At 34.9% G+C, this 20,548-nt stretch overlaps 1 protein-coding gene across 1 annotated transcript in view; it reads left to right on the forward strand.

The window, feature by feature from the left end:
* The window catches only part of TTC29 (tetratricopeptide repeat domain 29), a 112,667-nt gene that overhangs the window by 39,051 nt on the left and 53,068 nt on the right, over positions 1-20,548 (forward strand). The window contains exons 6-7 of the mRNA XM_056489588.1: positions 4,959-5,171; positions 7,774-7,859. Of these exons, the coding sequence (XP_056345563.1) occupies positions 4,959-5,171; positions 7,774-7,859 (299 nt within the window). The remainder of the gene's footprint in view (positions 1-4,958; positions 5,172-7,773; positions 7,860-20,548) is intronic.

A 20,548-nucleotide genomic window follows, 5' to 3' on the forward strand; every position in this document is an offset into this window, starting at 1 on the left:
ACCTCTGTAAAACACTTTTGTAACAATCTCTGTGGCAGACTTAAGCATTTCAGCATGAGTAGTGCTGTCATAATTGAACACAGAAACTGAGCATAATACAAGTAGTTCAAGCAGTTAGACTGAAATGTAAGCATATATATTTTGAAAGATATTAGCATTTTTTGTTTTCATCACCATTAAGTGATGCTTCAACCAGATTTTCTGTTCTCATATAGTGAAATAACTGATGGCAAAAGATCCTCTAGATTAAAATATAGTATAATATACTCAGAGTTTATTTTTCCTTTAAGTTGTTTTAATCTCAGTGTAGTATTTTCTGAAGACCTCAACAACTGTTTACAATTTAGGATTAAATTTACTTCCTGCTTCTAGTGGTGCTGCTGGGGCAGGTTACCTAACAGACCTGTCACTTTTTTTGTGCAGTTGTTTCTGTGGCATTATTTTCATTGGCAAACATACGAGAAAAGGAAATCATTAAGTGCTCACAGTATTGCTGAGGCATGGAGCTAGAGCAGGTCAGTCACTGCATTTTGTAGATTGTGACATTTTAAATTACCTGTACACTACTGGAAGCAATCTGTGGACCTAATTAACATTTCACCTAATTAAAGTCAGGAATGTATGTAGAGAATTCTAGATAGTTTTGCACTGCCTTTATTTATTAAATACCACATTATTCAAATTTGAGTCTCTCATTTCAGTATTGAAAACTTCAGGTTTGTGTGCTGTTTTCTTAAGTGGGAGTAACTTTTTTTTTTTCCTCCTTCAAGTAATCAATGCACTGCTGAATGAGTTCATTTTAATGCACTCAATCATGCCTCTAATGTTTGTAGCTTACGGGCGCAAGCATCAGTAATGCAGGAATGTTATATGGCTTTAGTTTGGGCCATTTCATAAAATATTCATGGAATCAAAAATGTGCATCAAAATAGCGGCTGGGAGAATTACATTTATGTGCCTGCTTTTATGGCAGCTTCACATTTAAACCCATTTGTGTTAATATCTAGTCAATCTTTCTACTTAAAAAAAAGGCAAAATAGTAGTCTCCATATATACTTCTTCTGGTTTGGTATCTATTTTGATATAACAAATCTGTATTTTTTGATTGGGTTTTAAGAAGGGAAATTATAAATTAACTTTTAGATGATCTAAAAACATTTCTCTTCCATATTTACAAAATTACATTGGATTATTTTGCTTGAATGAATAGATTTTTTTTTTTTACTTTCAAGCAACTCAGTGAAAACTGTAGCACAAATCTATGTCAGAATGTCTTTTATTCATATATAATTGTTTAAAACAGATTTTCTACTCCCAAAATTATATTGTGACAATGTTAGCCTCCCATATTTAAGATGAAGCAATTGCTGTTGGGATTTCCTTTATTATGCCGTGAGTACTATTAAAATACAAAAAATAATAAAAGTCTAAAATTTTAGTAGTAGTAGTACATATGTTGAGTTATCATTCTGGGTTTTGATTCCTTTTATAAGAAGAGAAGAGAGATATCAGAGGTTCTCCAATTCTGTTTGGTATCCACTGAGATAAATTCTGTATGGCAGTTGAGAATAAATATGCAATTGCTATTAATTTTGCCAACTGGAAATAGCTTTACTGCTTTGTGTAACATTCTGCAAACAGATTTTTCAGACATGGATATCCTGGAAACACCTTCCTGATTTTCTCTTTGAATTCCTAGACCTATAAAAATACATTTCTGCAAACTGTTTCAAGTGATCTTCTTACTCCATTGTTTTTCCTCTCATTTTGTATTTTTTTGTTTTTGGTGCTTTTCAGTTCATAATAAAAGTAATTTAAAACTCTGCCTTGTCACTGCCTAAGTGAGATAAAAATGCTCTTATTCTCAGAAATGTTCTGCAATTGGCTAATTGCTTTCTTTTAATGCTTTTCAAGATTTTCAGATGGCATTCTATGTATGTCTGCAGCCAACACTTCAGTGTTTAAAAGTTGCAATGCACTGGCCTGATCAGTTCCAGCTGAACTGACTCATGACGGGGACTAAACTTACCAGCCCCCTGAAAAGATCATTTACGCACAACATTTGGGTTTCACAGAAACATTATGGATTAAATAAATAGGCTGATGTGTCATTTCTCAATGGCGACAAGGGGTTTCAGTTTATTTTCATGAAAGAATGAATTCCAAAGTCTAAAACATTTAACCTTCCATGAATTTGAGAAGTCTCCAAATAGCTTGTTTATTTGAAAGAGTCTTCAGTAAGCTATATAAGGGCTTTCATGACAGTAATTCCTTCTCTTCCCTGTTTAGGGAACTAGCAGGTATTTTGCCTTTCTGTGCATTACTTTCTTTTTTTCTGTGAGCAGATTGTTTTACATTTCTCTGCATAATCTTTCTTGGTAATTCAGTGAAGCCAAATGTAATATGGATCCATTTGAATACTACCAAAAATAAATCATATTACTGTATCATTTTGAAGCTTGGTGTAGATGGATTGTTTCCAAAGAGGTCTCAATGAGATCTAGCAAAGGGAGTGTCAGGTCACAGCTCTTAGGGTTAGGTCAGCTCTTGAGAACTGTGGGGTGCATGGAATGTGTGGGTTTCTAGTCTGATAGAAACTTTCTCAAGAGGCTGCTGCAGGAGAGGGAGCTTGGGTAGGAACCACCACACGATAGTTCTATCAACCTGAACAATAGTCCTTAAGATTGCAAGTTTATTTACCTAAACAATGTGTCCTCTTAAGTGATCATGTTACAGTGTTAGGAGAAACTCATACTGTTCAGCTCCATGGTGATACCTTTTGTTTGCTTGCTGCTTCCCATTCTTGTTAAAAGTTTTTGAGTAACACATGAATCAAATTCAGTTCAAGAATCCATTACACATGTAGTGTATCCCAGTGACTCAAATGTGTGATAATACCCTTTCAAAAGAGCAATCTATTTATTAATGAACTTCGGGGGAGAATTCCAAAGAGAGTCTCTGTATGTGCTTATAAGAAACCATGTGAACAAAATTCTGGCTCTACCTATTATTACACAGCATTAAATATAACTCAACTTTTCATCATTTGTCACAAAACCAACATGAGCTTCAATATCTTAAATCTGCATTTAGCAACTTGGATAATGAATTCTGTTGATATCTGTGTTGATTGTGCTCTAAGAGATTAGCAGAACCAGATAGACAAAAAAATTGGATGCCCCTTAAGAATGGACAAGGGTTTTCATCTGGCTTTAGCAAATCTATATCTCTATTTTCTGTTGCATCTACTCTCAGGAAATCTGTAAACAGCTTGTACTGGTTGTGATAATTTCCCTTTGCCTTTCTGTTTGTGCAGTCTGATGTCAAGCAGGTGATAGTTTAGAATGTATAGAGTTTTTCCTGTTTTCCCAAAGTTTTGGGCCATCTCTCCAATACCTGACCTTATCTAGAATGGAACTGAGCAAAGCCTGCTGTCTCTACTTTTGCCTGGCACTGCACTCTTCAGCACCTGTTGTGTCCTCTGGGATTCTTACATGAATTGTAGGCTGTAGAGCCATAAAATTATTTGTCTATGACACTCATTTAATTCATTGTGTCTTTGAAAGAGGAGTTTCTCGTGCTTGTCAGTTTTAGTTGAATTAGTTTTAATCATCAGAGCAACTTAATATGAAAATAAATTTAATTCTAATAAAGATGAGTTATGTTTTATATTGCAAAGTTGATAGCATGGTTATAAAGGGGTAACATATGCAAAAAAAAAAAATCTAAATTGAGTTAATAAGAGAAATCTGTCATAGCTGTTCTGCTGCCTCTAGGTTGGCTGGAGGCCTGGGGGATAAGCTCATTTTCTCTAGGAATGCTTAAAGAAGATCATTTTCCAAGCTTTTCTCCCTTCATTTCCTACAACTAGGAAACAACTTTTCTCCTTCGTTATTCTTTTTGCAGTTTGAATTCAGCACTATAAAAAAACCCCTGCAAAACAGCAATAGTTCCTTGTAAATCACATCTCAGAAGATGTGTAAACTACAAGCATCTAAATGAACTTATTTTGTGGGTTTTTTTCAGCTGTTAATAGAAATACAGTGACCAGAATGCTTTCTTCAAAATTATTTTTAATGTTGATAGTCTTATCTTACCTGTTTTCCAGCAATACCCATTATGTATGAGAAAAAGCTTTTCTGTTCTTTCCAAGAGCTTTGAATTTTCATTGTCCAGCAGGTATGGAAATCTTCTAGACTCAATTTTATGCACAGAGGTAAATCCAGCTGAAGATAGAGGAAAAACTACTGGAATGTGAAAATGAATTGAATTTTATCTTCAAACTTTTATTTGCCTCAAAGATGTTTGAGTAACTTACATTTGAAGACCTTGGAGTATATTACTTCAGGCTCAATAATTAATCTATCAGTGGTTAATGCTCTTGCAGTAAATCTACTAGATAAACTCACCAGACCTGGCCTTGCAATAACTGTTAAATTACTTTGCATGACATTGCAAATTTTAATTTTAATTTTAATTGATTAATTTGTTTGAATGAAGATTTTTAGTTTTGATACCTTTATCCTCCACACTTCAAATCTCTCAGCAAAGGTTTTCATTATGGAAAAAGAAACTTGAGGACTGGTTTCAGTTGTGATTATTTATGCACAGATGTGATTTTGATGTATGAGAACCATAAAAGCTTTATGAATCTAGAATAAATTTATTTTCTAAAAGGTCCTGACTTTGCCTCCATGGAATCACACCCCTTCAACATTGGGAACGTACAAAAAAAATCTAATTAAATATGTGATAATTTTAAATTTTAGCATTACTGGGTACTGTGAAATTTGACTGTATTTTCTAGTATTTTCTGTGATTTTTGTATTGAAGAGTCTTGAAAAATCCGTGGAATGTTTAGCTGCAGCTTACTTTTAATGATAAAATTATTACAAACAATGAACTTTAACAATGTTTTGATGATTGCTCTGATTATAATTATGAATGATATTTTTCAGGTAACATTACAAAAGCTGCTGAGTATTTTGAAGCATTTTATCAGATAACAGAGGGCACATCATGGAAGGATGAGACAGGCCACACTTACGCTTCACTGGCATGTCAGCATCTCTGGAGAATTTATACATTGCTAGCAGACAAAATGCTAGAAAATAAAGAACACCAAGAGGCTATCAAAAAGTTAAAAAAAGCTTTAAAGATGGCAAAAGAAGGTAGGTGGAAAATAATGCTTTCCCATTCCTTCATTCGATGTGCAGGCCATGATCTTCCCAAGAGTAAAGAAGAAAGTGTCGAGGGTTTGACTGGGTGATCATTTCCTATGAAACTCGCAGACAAATGCTATCAATACACTTGCAGGTCTCACTGAAGTAAAAATACCTTCCTGCTGACAGCAAAGAAACTTTTAAGTTCCTCCAATCTTTATCTCAAAGAAACCTTGACAACCTTGTGGAAACAATAATATATGTGAACCCATAATTAGAAAGTGTGGTCGCTGATGGAAGCTGGGGTAACTGATTTTCATTGGCTAGTCACTGTTAATTTGGCAGTTTTTGACTGATATTTTCTGCTGGAAAAGTTACCTTTTCACTCTAATAGTTACTTAATACTTGAAGAAAAAAGCAGGTTTTTATCATAAGCAAACAAAATTTTGTATCTTAATATACATAAATACTTTTAAACCTAAAGGAAAAATTATTGCAGAATTGCAGAACAGCAGAGGTAGAGGAAGAGAAACCTCTGGAAATCATAAGGTTGTCCTGAGCAGCCTGCTCAGGACTGCATCCAGTCAAGTTTTAGTATTTCCACAGAAGGAGCCTCAGCCACTCTCAGAATTATTTACCACTGTTCAAACATCCTCACAATGAAGAAGGTTTTTGTTTAAATACATATTAATCCAATATTTATCAGCAGATCCATTAGGTTTTTTAATTTAATAATGTATGCTGAACATTTAGTCTGTGACCCAGTCTTTGACTAGTAGATGAAGTAGATAAACTGTGAAAAATGTCAAAAAATTAAAACACTTCCCAAATTTTAAGTTCTGCAACAAATAACATTATGACTATATAGGTCATAATACAAGCTTGTAATGTTTTCTACAGCTGTTGTCTATAATATAAGCTGAAATTACAGCTGCAGTTAAACGTCTCCACTTAAAATTAGGTATAGTAACTAGAAGGACTGCTGATGAAATTGCCTAGGGATGTCTTCTTCTTGCTAGCGAAAACTGATGGATATTAAGTGGTTGTCAAAATGGATCTGATGTCTTTTCAAAATTTATTTTGACCAGGCAGATGTTCTGGTTCCCTTATTTCAAATTTCAAATCATTCTCTTTCACAGCTTCCTGAGGCATATCACTATGCACAATATATATGCTGTTGTTCTCTTTAAATTTAAGCTTTAGGGACTTCTTTCTGAGGAGTTCTCCAGTTCTCATTCCAAAGCCATACTGGCTACTGGATATTATCTGTAATCTCCATTCTGTCCTTCTGGACCATCATCTGTGTTTATGTATTTTAGGAATTAGATATTACCTGCTTCAGACTGTCAAATCCTCTTAAGCAAGGAAGAAAGTTCTTTATGTCCCTAGGAACTTTTAACTTACTATTCTTCTGTGAAACTGTATTTCTGTATCCATTTGTTTTATTATGCCTTTTAAAGGAATATTGAATATTGGAAAAGACCATCAGTTTTTTGAGTTATAGGCTTTTAATAATTGTAAATAACATATTAAGTTCTATAGATAGAGCAATGCTCTGCCTCCAAAATTATTATCATTCAGTTAGTTTCAAAACTAGGTGTAGGCTTCTGTTTGGACAGAAATAGTCTACTACTGCAAGCAGAAAATCTCCCTTTTCATTGTAACTATGTTTATTTATGCATTTTACAAAATACCTTGATATGCATTTATTCTTCAGGTTGATTTTTCTCCATTTATTGTGTTTGAGCAGATGGATATTGAACAACAGAAAAAATGGAATTTTGGTTATTTTTAATGTAACTTCATCTACAGGGCTTTTTATGGCTACTCATGTTCTGAAGGAAAATTTTTTAATATAGTGTGATACATTAAGAATACATAATTAGTTTATATTTATTTTGGTATCAAATAGATTATTTTTTCTTGAGGGAGCCATGCAAAAGGACTAGCAAGCAGTGTTTGTTAGCTCAGTATCAGCAAAATAAAACCTGGCATGGAAAGGTGGGATTCACCTTAGCAGCACCCTGTACAGAATTTTCTATAACTACTGCTTGCAAGTATAAGTTACTAATTTTTTTTTTAGCTATTTTACCCTGCAGTAAGTAGTAAAACAGACAGGAGAATAAGAAAGGTAGAACTGGTCAAGTGGTGTTTTTTTGTGGTGTTTCACTAAGATCACATTAGCAAAATGTATGGGTCAAGATACATTTTGTGTTTGTATATTAAGGTTTATTACCTATTTTTGGCCACTTTTATTTTATATTGAGTATATAGAGAGAGACTACTATAATTTTGTAATGTGACGACACTAGGACCATCATTAAACAATTAGTGACAGGGAACCTTACACGTGTTAATTTGATTGTACTTTATTACTGGAAGATATTTTATCTGACTTTGCTGAACTTCCTTAGTGAACTCCATAGCCTCTATTTTTAATTACCACTGTATGTTTTCAGAAAGAGATATATGGTGGGGATAAGGAAAGGGAAAAATTTACTCCATTATTAACATCTGTATGTTGTTTAAGAACCTGCAAGAGCTGTCTGTACCAATCTTATTTTGTTCAGATCATGCTGGTAACTCTTTAACTCTTTTACCCTTCCTTTAGGAGGTGATGTAAAGACACAAGGAGAAGCAGCCTATTGCTTAAGTCTAGCATATCATTTTTCTGGAGAACATGAGACAGCATTAGCAGTAAGTTTGTTCTTTGCTTTAGCTTTCTCAATGCCTTCCTCTGCCTCCTCAGTGTGTTTGGGATTTGCAGAGTGGAAAAAATTTGGAGAGACTTGGCTCATGGACCTTTCATAACTTTAGTTCTGTAGGAGGGATCTATGTGGCTCAAGCATTTGTGGTTCCAATCAATCCCAGCACTGATGGAGTCCAGGTTTCTCTGCTTGGATCTGCAGGAATAATATAAATCCACAGTTCACGTTACATATGACTGGCCTTCCTTTTCCTATATATATGCGAATATCAAACAGTCTCTATTTAGTTAGGATTTTGTACAAAACACCAGTTTTGCAAATTAGTGTGGTACAGTGTATTTTTGAGCAACGATGAAAAATATATCAGTTCACACACTGTGATTGTTAGAACATCAGTTATTTAGAAGAAATATTAATTGCTTTTGAAAAACTGTAATGCTGATCCAATTCCTGCTGTGGACACTTGAATTCAAACTCCTCTTCTGCTGTTTCCCTTGAGCCTTAGTAATCCTAAAACAGTGAGAGCTCTGCATGTGGAATTCTAGTGTAGAAGGAGGGTTTCCCTGCTTCCTCATAGCTCAGTGTGAGAGGAAAAATAAGCAGCAACTTGATTCTTTTGTGCCATTCATCGGTCATAGTTCTCCATGATCCTCTTAAAAATATTCTGTGGAAAAGAAATTTGAATATTTTTCATGATTGTTGCAATTAAATCAGGTGTTTAATTACTCTGTTTGTCCTTGTAACTGCAGAATGGCTCAGTATTCTATGAATGAACTTGTTTTATAGTGGTCATTCATCGTGGGTATTTGTTGTGATGGTTATTGTTTTATTTGTTTTTCTCAGAAGCAGACCAATAGAAGTCCCAGAATAAATTCAGCATGTGTATCAATATTACTTGCTTGGCTCTTGTAGTGTAGAAGGTGTTCTAGATTTCTGATTTCATTTTTGTTGTGATTTTTTTAGTAGTTATTAATTACCTTTATACATTATTCTTCAATGCTGCAAGTCCTATCTTCTGCATAAATCAGTTGAATGCTGTAAAGGGGGAGCCTGTTCTCAATGAATTGTAGTAAAAACTTTAGCTGATTGTACAAATATTTCAAAACTAAAAATCTCCATAGGATTTTATAAAATTGTATCTAATAGTTGCAACAGCAATGAGAACATATTTGATCTCTTACAAGAAAACAGTAAATAATAGATTAGAGCAGAATTTTTTGTACTTCAGTTTACCTGCAGTTGTTTTTTGCCTGACAAGAATGCTGGCATTCTTACCTGAGCAACTTTTCTCAGACTCTCAGAAACTTAACTTTTCATTTCACATAATATACTGTGTGAATTCTGAAGAGCAGCAAGATAAACAAATGTGCTAATTAAAGAAGCCTGCATCTTAATCTCTCCAGAATATGCAAAGGATCAAACTACACTTGAAAGTGTCAAAAATATTAGTTGTCCTGGCATTATTTCCTCAGAATAAATTTTGACTACATTGCTCCCCCATGTCTCCTGTCAGAAAGCTACAGCAATCATTTGGAAGTTGCATTTCTTTTTACTGCATGCAGATTTTTTTTTTAAGGAAGCTTCTGAAACCCTGAATTTTTTAATGTACTACTACTCATTTTAAACATGTAACCACTAGGTATTGCCTAATATTTTCAGTCCTGCAAAAATGCCTGACAGTTAAGGAAAGCCATGTGTAAGGGCAAGAAGGTCTCTGTAGTACAAAAACAAATTAAACATTATGTTAAGAGTAAAAAATGTTATTTTAACAGTAATGAAAATACCAATACTTTTCAGTAGTAAAAATACAGTGGCATTTTCTAATATAATGGCATTACCAATAATATTACATGAGAAACTTTTTAAGTACTTTGTTCAAAAATACACTATGTTCTGTGGGGCAAAGAAAAAGGGCTCCGTTTTATCTCCTTTTGTCCTTTTCAGTGATCAATACAGACAGCAGTAAAATATCAGTGGTTGACAGTACTGTTGAGCAGAAGTTGTCTTCACTCTCCAGTTGGAAATCATTGCCTAAAATTTCCCCTTCTGTTCTCAGTTTAATGGTCTCTGTATCCAAGGGGAGCTCAGATGCTTACGGAGATGAAATCATTGCCTTCTGTTCCCAGGGGCCCACTGGTTATCATTACACATAACATGCAGACAATACTGCTAGGAGCCAGTTTGCCTCATGGTAATATGTAGTTCATCACCAGCTTCTGTAGCATGCTAAAGAGGTCTTGCCACACAGCTTGGGACTATTCGGATGTAGACTCAGGGGTCTCAGCAGTTATTTCCCTGCTTTGCATCAGTTTTCATCTTCTTTATCCCTTTGTGCCGTGGTCCACCTCAGGCAGTCTCCTTCTAGGGGAATCTGAAAGGAGCAGCTGTTACAGGCACCATTTCCTCCAATTGTTGCCACTTGGTTCCTTTTGCTCTTTAGCCTCCCTCCCCCAACATGCACACACAGGATCATGCATATGAACTTGTTTCTCTTTCATTCATGTCTTCTAGCAGGGCAGAGAAGCATATGTTCAAAATAGTCATTATCTGATGCAGTAATTAAAGACTGAAATGATTAATCTGCAGCCTGTTCTATAAAAAAAAAGGCAGTCACTTTGTATCAAATGAGCTGGTTTTGTTAGAGAAGGTTTCTTATTTGCTAGGGACTTGGTGTTTAACATGATTTGATTTGGTGTATAATCTGTATAAATTAGTTTAATTTAATTTGATATATATGATTGATTTCAGTGGAGCTACTCAGATGTAAAAATATAAGTATGTGCAAGTTTAAAAGCCTGAGAACTAATTACATTCAATAGCAGTGGGATATGTTCATAATATTTTTCATATTGTCTGGTTTATAATCAAGCCTAATGTTTTTTTCCACAAAATATTAATAGTTCACATTATATAGATTTCATCTTAAATATTATAGATTTTGTCATGGAGAGTTCTCCATCCAGGCTAATTTTAAATTAAAAGTTACTGTTTACTTGTTTTTTCCTCAGACTCATTATACAGCCAGAGTATTCAGTGAAGCATTTCTGTGTCATTAGAAATCTTGCATGAGATATTATAATGTAATGCTTGATGTGGGCTTTTTTTTTTTCCTTAGACTGGACTTTCAAGAATTTTTCAAAGTAAAGGGTATCATGGATTTTTTATCTTTCAATTAGAGTTGCATCCCAAACCATTAGGAAAAATCCAGTCCTCATTCCTCATCTAAGTGTTAGGGTTTCTTTTAAGTGTTCCTTTATTTTGAGTATTGAATCCTGTGCTTCAGATATGTTACCATTTAAATAATAGAGGCAGTGTTCATGAGTATTGAGATTCATGCCAGGCTAAATGTGGTAATTTATGACATAATGCTATCTGCATGAATTGTCAGAATTACAATACACAAGCCACAGGCATAAAAATATCAAGAAAATTTATGAACTTGCAAAGACATCTTCACATTCAAAATGACCCTGTTAAAGCAATCAGAGGTGATTAATGGCCATAAACTTAATTTCTGAAAAAGTCTGTGTCAAAATAACTGGGAATTTTGTCTCCTCTCCTGCAGCTGGGGAGAATATGAGTGGGGTGCAGATATTCTGAATTTGGTATGTACAGTGTATTTTATCTGATTACATCTACTATATCTCATTATATGGATTATGCCCATATAGGTGGATTGATGGATTTGGTAAATCAAGGAGGATCTTAGCAGGTATAAGAACTCCAAAAGGTAGAGGGAAGGTTCTTCTCTTTTCTTCCAAATACTGAGTAAGGTTGTTGAGAAGAATGAGCATGTGAAGTTAGAAGGCTGAACTTCAAGTCAGTGGTTTCTGAGTAGACCACTGTGTTTGGGTTTAAGCTTTCATTCTTGTTACCAGAAAAAAAAACCTCTCAAGTGGGGATTCACAGTACACATCCAAAGATACTCTTCAATGGAAATAATTTCAAACTTCCTTCTTTTAAATTAGTTATATTGTCCTTTATTCATCTCTAAATGATATTTAGCCATTAGTCATGAAGTGTAACATTTTCAGCTTAGCAAATGGCATCACATGCTTGGAAAACCATGTGTGACAGTTTAAGAAATCTCATCATTCCTAGAGGCCCCACTTTCATTGAAGTGATTTTTAAACTTTTTTAAAAACTGTATTCATATAGGAATTTAGTGGTTTTCATATCTGAGAAATGAAACCCAAAAATTTTGAGTCTTCTTAGAAGGTAGGCACTTCTGATTGATCTTGACACTGACAATAGATTATATAGAGAGAAAGGAGTGGCCCAATTTTGAAATTGATTAAATTTCATGTTCCTGAAGGGTCTGAATGCTGCTAGACACTGGTGAAGATAATATAAGCAAAATTATGTAAGACAATTAATACTGGGAGTCAGCTTCGTCCTGACAAAATACACTGACTCAAATGCTGAGGGAATTAAGAAATTTAAAAATATTTGTGTTGACAATACTAAAGAAGACCTAGAACTTCAGGAAAGAGATGAATGTCTGATCATTCAACTAATTTTTTTTCTTGTTAATTTAGCCCTTGTGATTAAAAAATAACAATTCCATGTTTTCCCACAGGAACAATGAAAATAAATGTTCTAGCAACTTGTTGATGTTGACCCTACTCTTCAAGAGTCTCACGTCCTGTAATAATGGCTACTAAAACACCATAAGTGGCTGGATTTCCATCTCATCCATTGCAGTTTTCCATTTACTCATTCATACACCTCAAAAGAGTGAAACTACAGTGAGTTGAAAGTTTGAGTGCACAATCCATTAGATTAATCTGTAGCACCTTTTCAGAATGTTAGGATTATCTGACCACTGGTGTCATGGAGGACATTGTTTTGTTTGTTTCTACTTCTGAAACAGTATGAAAATTTCTCTGTTTACATGTATTTATAAGATTACATATCCTTCCTTAAAAAATATATATCTTAAACCCCCTGCATTTAGAAGTTCTGCTACTTAACATATCAAATGTGGTTTCCCAAACTTCAAAATCTATTTTTTGGTAGTGGCTCTTCCTGTGCTTTCCCTGGCAGGTTGGCACCCAGACTGAGGACACAGCTAGACAGGGTCTGCTTCTGGGAAAGAAGGTTACAGTTAGCTTGTCCTGACTGAAATTTCTGAAACTCCAATGACTGTCTTCTGTCAGTTACAGGATGTGATTTCGGCATTTTCTCTGGACTCTATTGAAACTTTTTTTAGAGTAGATAATAAAATATTCTCTTTCTTTTCTTTTTCCCTCTTGTTCTTTTTTTTTTTTTTTTTTTTTAAACACCTGCCAGTGTAAAGTTTCCCCTCATTTAATTCCCACATTGGATTTCTAGCTTAGGTATGGTATACCTCAGAACCTAAATGCTGTATGTAATTGAGAGAAAGGGATAGCTACAGCATGTCTAAGTCCATAGTTTATGTTATCTGATACCAGTAACATACAAGATCTTAGGCACTGCCAGCCCATTAGTGAAACTGCATATTCTATACCCAGGGCTGTAGAACATGGCTGAGGAGCTGCAGAGAAATTTTCTAATTTTGTTAGATAATCTACTTACAGAAGTCTGACTCTTAATGTGTTGTGAGAAAGGAAACATTTGTACCCACACTGTATAAATTCAGGAATTTCAGTATTTAAATGCAAATGTATTCATAATCTGCAAGATTTTGTTTTCCCTTGTATAGTTAATTCTAATGAATAGATTATTTTTTAAAATCTGTAAAGTAAGGCTTTTACAATTAGATTGATTTCTCAAATTGGTACTATTCAAGCTACAGCAATCCACTTATTAAATATGTGTTTAAATTTCAATTCAGTTATTCTCAATTACTTTGGTGAGGCAAGTCATATATTCAGGTATTAGCAAATGCTTAACAACTTTGCTTGATCAGAACCATTGATGGCTAAATTGGAGAATAGGTCTTGATTCAGGCATTAGATCTTGAGGAATTTATCCTTTGATAGATAAATAACCTGAAAAGTTAAAACATTGATGATGCCTGTGTAAAACTGAGAGCTTGGTGCCTCCTTGCTAGAAGCAATTTGTTTTGCTGTTTTGCTTTCAGCTTATGTGTTATTTCAGAGCTGATCAAAAGAATTGGTAGCAAAGTGTGAAATTAATTGTACTTCTAAAGAAATCGATTTCACATTCTTTGGTGCTTTAAATGATTTTAGTAATATTAATACTTAAAATATTTCTGTCTGAAATATTTTTATGACTGCATAAACCGGTAAAGGTCCCCATTTCATTCAGCTGGTTTTCATACTAGTGTATTACACAGTAAACATTATAGAAATACTATATTTTAGCACTGAAATGGATGCAAAAGATCTCAAGTGTCTATTTGCATCTAAATGACTCAAGTTTTATTCAGTCAATAAAAACAGCCTATTAATCCTTTTACTGCATTACATGGGTTAAAACTTGAAGAATATAAGGTTTTCAGCTGAATGAGATCCCTTCTTTAACTTCTATATTGGTTTGCAGAAATGTACCCACTGCATTATCTAATTTAAATTGGTTTTATACTTTCCTAGTTTATCTCTGCAGTTTTTACTATTTTTATGCAAATTTTAACTGTTTGTTTGCTTGCTTGCTTTTAGCTAGGAAAACTTTGTGTTAAAAATATCCATTCAAGATATTAGTAAGCATGAAGCAGAATATTTATAGGTGCTTTATCTAAGAAGTAATGGGCATTTAAACATGCAGATATATGTATATATATTTATATTATGATATTATTGCCTTGGCAGGCTACAGTGATCTGACAGCCAGGTACATTCATGTAGACACAACAATCAGATAAAAACAGTCCAGGCTTCTGGATCACAGTGCTGCTATACAAAACCATTTCTTAACAATTAACATTATTGCACTTACCCCGATTTCCAGTCCTGTCCACCCTTTTGTCCTTGTTTCTTCCCCCGGCTCTGCCTTTGTCTTTTATGTACTTGCAGAATCTCACTTTTCCTTTACAAGTCACCTCCATCTGCTTATGTGTCAGAGTGGCCCTGGTGCCACACATCACATAGAGGAATTCTCAAGATGAAGGGCTGTATTCACATCACTACCTCTGTCTCAGCACTGTTTCATGCTTGTCACTGCTCAGCACTCAGCGCCACACTGCCTTGTTTTGTCAATAACCATTTATTTGTTGCTGGAATAGTAGCAACCATTACATCTGACCTCCCTGTTTCATCAATTATGAATAGATTATTGGATGTGAACATCTGCAAAAGCTTGCTGTTGAACTTACCTCCTGGCTGGGATTAGATAAAGTATTAAACTGTTGTTTATTGTCAGGCCAAAACTCTACTGGGAAGCCAGGGAATTCCAGGACTAGCAGACTCCCATCAGCAAGCACCAAAAATTGTTTAGTATTGCCACCGTTTCCCATAAGATCGTAGCCATTTATTATTTACACTTATTACTAGTTGTTATAACATACTTGATAAAAGCTCTTGGCAGGCACAGTGTTTCCAGCTATTGTCACATCTGTCAGGATGGAAAGGATACATAAACTGTTTTTTCCTCTTTTATTGCTGTTAAAGGGTAACAGATGAAGCTTCTTCACTCCAGACTGTTAAGCCATGCTTTATTTTGAAGAAATATGTCAACAATGGCTGGCTTGGAAAACATTACATTCTTGTCCTAAATATAGATTGCAATGACTTTTACTAGGGCAATGTCTTTTGTGGTGGAAATTTCAAATTGTACAATAATAGTAAATTAAAATACTTGGATTTGATGTTTGGGTAGTTTTTTGCTCTGAAGGACCTGAATGACTTTTTAAAAAATTTTTTAATATGAATGAATAATAAAACCCTTTATGAGGTATAGGAAATAAGAAAATTTTTACTTCATTATTGCAAAGTTGTTAATTAATATAATTATTGGTGGCACAGAAGGCCAGAATTAAGGACAGTAAGGCAGAAACAAAAATTAATGTTTATTCAATCATGTGTACATTTAATCTCCTTAAGCTTTCTGTGCAGCAAAATGAAGCATACAGGGTGAACTCCTGACCTTGTGGAAGCCAATAGAAGTTTGAAATTGCTCTGGGGAAAGGAACTTTTTCAATTAGTTACTTGTATTTACATATCATTCATTCAGAATCAAAGCAAAATGTACATGCCCTGAGTATTATATGAAGCAGACAAGACTTGATACAGGCAAAGAGCCTTAGGTCTGATGTTGATAGACTGTTAAGGAATGAGTGAAATGTTTATCTTCCCTTCCTTAATCCTTCAAGCAGATGCACACACAAGTAACCTGAAGCATGTATTGCTGAGTGTTTGTAGAGCATGAGGGTAAATACTGCACTTGATAGCCCAGTAGATCAGGGGAGGACTGGATTAGTTATCCACAGGGAGAGTGGAGCCAAGCAGCACCTCAGTGATAGTTGTGTCCTAGCTCTGGAAAGTCTACAACAAGGGTGTTCCCTTTTGAGATTTGGCTTGGACACACTTCTGGGTGTGTCCCATTCTTCTACTTCCCTTCCCTTCTCTGACCCTGATCCCCTTGCTCCAATATGTGTGTTTATGCTACGCATTATCCAAATAAAGTCCCTGGAATAGGAGTTCTGGAGCAGACCAGTTTGGACAGTTCCAGCTAAATTTTTTCTATCTGTGTAAGATTGACAACATTTGTGGATTTCTGGTAATTTATCTAACACTATAGCTGGTATAAGTGGATTGTGGATAAGAACAGGATGGAGTTGGAGAATTTTAGTTGTTAGTAGAGAGGGAGAAGTTAACAGCTCAGTCAAATCAGGGAGTGCTGCCTCTTTCCTGGGTGTGGCACCCAGTTTCTGTATTCCTGAACTGTGAGCATGCAGATGGAATATGTACAGCTTCTATCTGCATGCTCACTATGCCTGAACAAATTTAGCATTGAACAAGGTGTGGCCTGCCAGTCAGTTGATACTGTGTAATATTCCTGGGATCAATGAGCTCTGCTCAATGTGATCAATACATTTCATGAACAATACTATTTTCTTTTGCTTTTCAACCTCTCACATGCTGTTTTGACAAGAATAAGAATACATCTGGGTTTGTATTGTGAAACTTTTCTTTGATCTTACTCAATGTGGCCACGGGTGTGTAACCACTCAAATTATGGTAGTAAAGTCTGCACTTTTTTGTAATTCTTAAATATGCATTTCTGGGACAGTTACTGGTCAGAGTTCATTGAACTGCAAAGGGCCTATGCATACAATTCTATTGTGTCTTATTTTCACTTGACTATATTAAAATAATTTTTTAGCAATCACCAGAACTATGTGGTTTTTTTCCTGAAAGTATTTTAAGAGGTACGAAGTAGTGAGTCCCATAAGTCTCACTCGATTGCATTGTCTGTCTACCAACACCTATTGTTGGCTTCAGAAAAATACTGTCAGATGCTTCTAGCCAGGCTGTGCCTTAGTCTGCCACTGCAGTGCCTGTCAGGAATCATTAGCTACTGATCTCTTTGACTAATGGTCCACTTGATTGTCTGATTCATGTTCAAGATCTGTAAATGAGGCAGAAGCATCTTTCCTGCTCACCAGCTGTGAAATGGCTAAACACAGCTAGATTTGCAGAAATCAAAATAAATGTATTTCCAATAAAGTTTGGCAACAATATCAAATCTAAAGCTGAGAGCAGAACAATGTTTTTGTGTTTTTTAAAGTTACAGTATTATAAATCAGTATTATCTCATCATGTGCTTGTCATAGAAATGTATTTTACCAAAACAGTGAAATGCTGGTTGTAGCATTAATCTTGTGTTGAGTTGAATAGATGTTCTTTATTCAACATAAATTCATACTTTCAATATTTGCTCTTTTGTCCATTATCCCCAGATGTATCAGTGTTCAGCAGACCTCTGTGCTTTTGTCTACATATGCTAATGGTGCGTATTTTTGTGTACATATAAAAGAATTGCAGGCATGAAAACAATAAAAAATATAGGGTGGGATTTTGAATGGAGGGAGTTCCTGGGGGAGGAGCTCCTGTATCTGTTTTATATTAATGAAGTAAACCCTAGAGGGTCGGCCTGGAATAATGCCCAGAGAACTGAGAAGTAAATCTGGGTCTGAGAGCTCACTAGTTCACTATTTTTCTTGGAAAAGGAGGTGAATATGCAATAGAGAATTAGTGTGAGAGCCATACCACAAACAGGCTCTAGTTCGTGGATTTAAGCAGAGCTTAATACTTTATTTTTACACTGTAATTGTAGACACAACAGACTTACAAAGGCACAGAAAGAGAGTTGATTTTGTGAATGCATGCTCCCACAGGAGCTATCCTGTGGTCTGTCATGTGGAAGACAAAATTGAAGTCCACCTACTTCTACCTTCCCACATCCTGCATGAAGGAGGAAAAGTGATTGAAACCCACTGTTCATTTTCTGTATTTGACTTTGACTTTCAGGTTATTTGGTGTTTTTTAGGTAGTGTTTCCACAGAGCCACAGAAGTGAGTATTTTGACATGGTCAGTGTGCTTGTTCACATTGATCAAAAAACTAATCTGTGACCAGAATCAGTATGGTTTTTATAATTGCTATGTTGTTAAACTTAGGCTACATTTTTTATATAGAGGTAGAAAGAACTTTAGATTATTCTAATCTGTTCAACCTCACATACAACAATCTTTTCCCACTAGTTGCTAGGAATATCAAACTCTCTTAGAAACAATGTGGAAATTTTATAATTTTATAATGAAGCATGATCAGGAAAAAATCTGCTGTAGCAGCTTCCTTCCTCAGAACTCTTTGTACACGGCTAATTCTAAAAAAAACCTAACAAATAGAACAAAATATAAAGGAAAAAACAGACATTTTATTCCTTCAGTAACTCTAAATCTCGGGAAACTTTGTCTAACTTTTGAGAAACAAATTTATCTTAATGTTTGTAATACCAAACCTGGTTTTAATATACGTTACCAGTATAGATTCTTACGTAGTCCTATTCAATATATATTTGCATATTGATATATGTTTTTATTAATGAATAAACAAATTAACAAATAATTACAAAGAAAATTACCAAGATGACATTTTCAAACACAATATTTGCTGTAGAATACTACAGCAGAAGCATCTTATCTTAATAAGAAGGTTTTTCTTTTGTTGTCTGAATTTTTCCATCCAGTGAAATTGCACATTTGTGTAGGACTTTTCAGCATTAATTATTTATTATTCCATCTCTTCCTCTCTTCCTTGGATGTCATTTTTCCCTGTGCTGAATGGCCTAGATATATATATATATATATATATATATATATATATATATATATACACACACACACACAACCATTTTTTGGTTATGCTTCTGTCTAAAGGCAAACTTTCATTGGGAACCTATAAATTCCATTAGATCCAAATGGGATGTGTTCCAAATGTTTACCTCCTTCCCAGAGAGCTGATAGATGGCTGGCAGAGCTCTGCCCACTCAATACTCTCTACCACATGCATGTCTTTTCCTCTGTGCTATCCACAGGAAGCCAGTTAGATTGATTGGTTGTTCCTATCCCATAAAAATAATCAGGAAAGTTTTCATGCCCATTTTTTGGTTTTAGGTTTTTTGCAGATTTTGGCAGGCATCACTGTGTTGATTCTACTTGATTTTCCAGCATGTAAACATTTTTTTTTTGTTTGTTTCTTTGGTTTAAATGAAAATTTAAAACGTGCTGTAATTTCAGAAGACTCTGGGTGAAATCCTGTATCGCTTATGTTTAACCATCATTTTGACCTATTCTATCTGTTCCTCTTTTTCTATCCTGAAATGGAATACATCACAGGAGTGGAGAACCCTCTTAAATGGATACTGGGCAGTTGTGGCATGCAGGGGCACTACAAAGCTCATTTCCATCAAGCCCCTGTGTCCCTTTCCGTGTCCCTATGTGTTACCTGAACTGGAGGAGTAATTTGAAATACAGACATAAAGGGTACATTTTCTGTGGTAATTTATCAAGATTTCCTCCCTTTTATGAAGATGATTTAATTAACATTATTTCCTCATTATTTAGAATGAAATTTGTGTAGAGTAATAGTAACCTGGGACCAAAATGAGCACTTTTCATCAATATGAATGAGTGGCTTTATTTATTTATTTCCTTCTTTCTCGCAGCTGTTGCAGCAATGCAACGAACCAACTTTTAGTTTCAACTATGCTGTGTATGATTTTTCCTTGGGTTTATCTGTACTTTTCAGGCTTTTTGATATCTTTAATAGAAAAAAAAATGTACAGTAGCCAAAGCCTTAGGTTCCTAAGTAACTTTTCTGTGCAAGATAGTAATGACTGTAGGCCTTGTGTCCAAGTTTAGTATTGTAGAGGCCAGTTTAAAGTAGGAACGATTTCAGTCCAACACATAACATTTGTGACACCTTCTGACACTCTGTATGGTTTTCTAATATGGACATGATTATCACAACAAATGCTGTGGGTCCCCTGAGTTAAATGCAATACTAAGAATTATTTCTCGGACACCTGTGTGTTTCTTCCACCATCCTGGATTATTAGAAGGATGTACTGCAGGCACTGACAACATCATGTATGTATTCAGTTTAGGGAGAGTTCTGAACTGATGTGACAACTTCCTAACCGAGGTGCCTTTGTACTCTTTCTGTCACACCTAATGCATTGATAACTCAATTGGCAATGACCTGCAAGGATAGGATGCAACAGTAGAACA

This window comes from Oenanthe melanoleuca, chromosome 4 (assembly GCF_029582105.1).
Source record: "Oenanthe melanoleuca isolate GR-GAL-2019-014 chromosome 4, OMel1.0, whole genome shotgun sequence".
Taxonomy (NCBI): Eukaryota; Metazoa; Chordata; class Aves; order Passeriformes; family Muscicapidae; genus Oenanthe; species Oenanthe melanoleuca.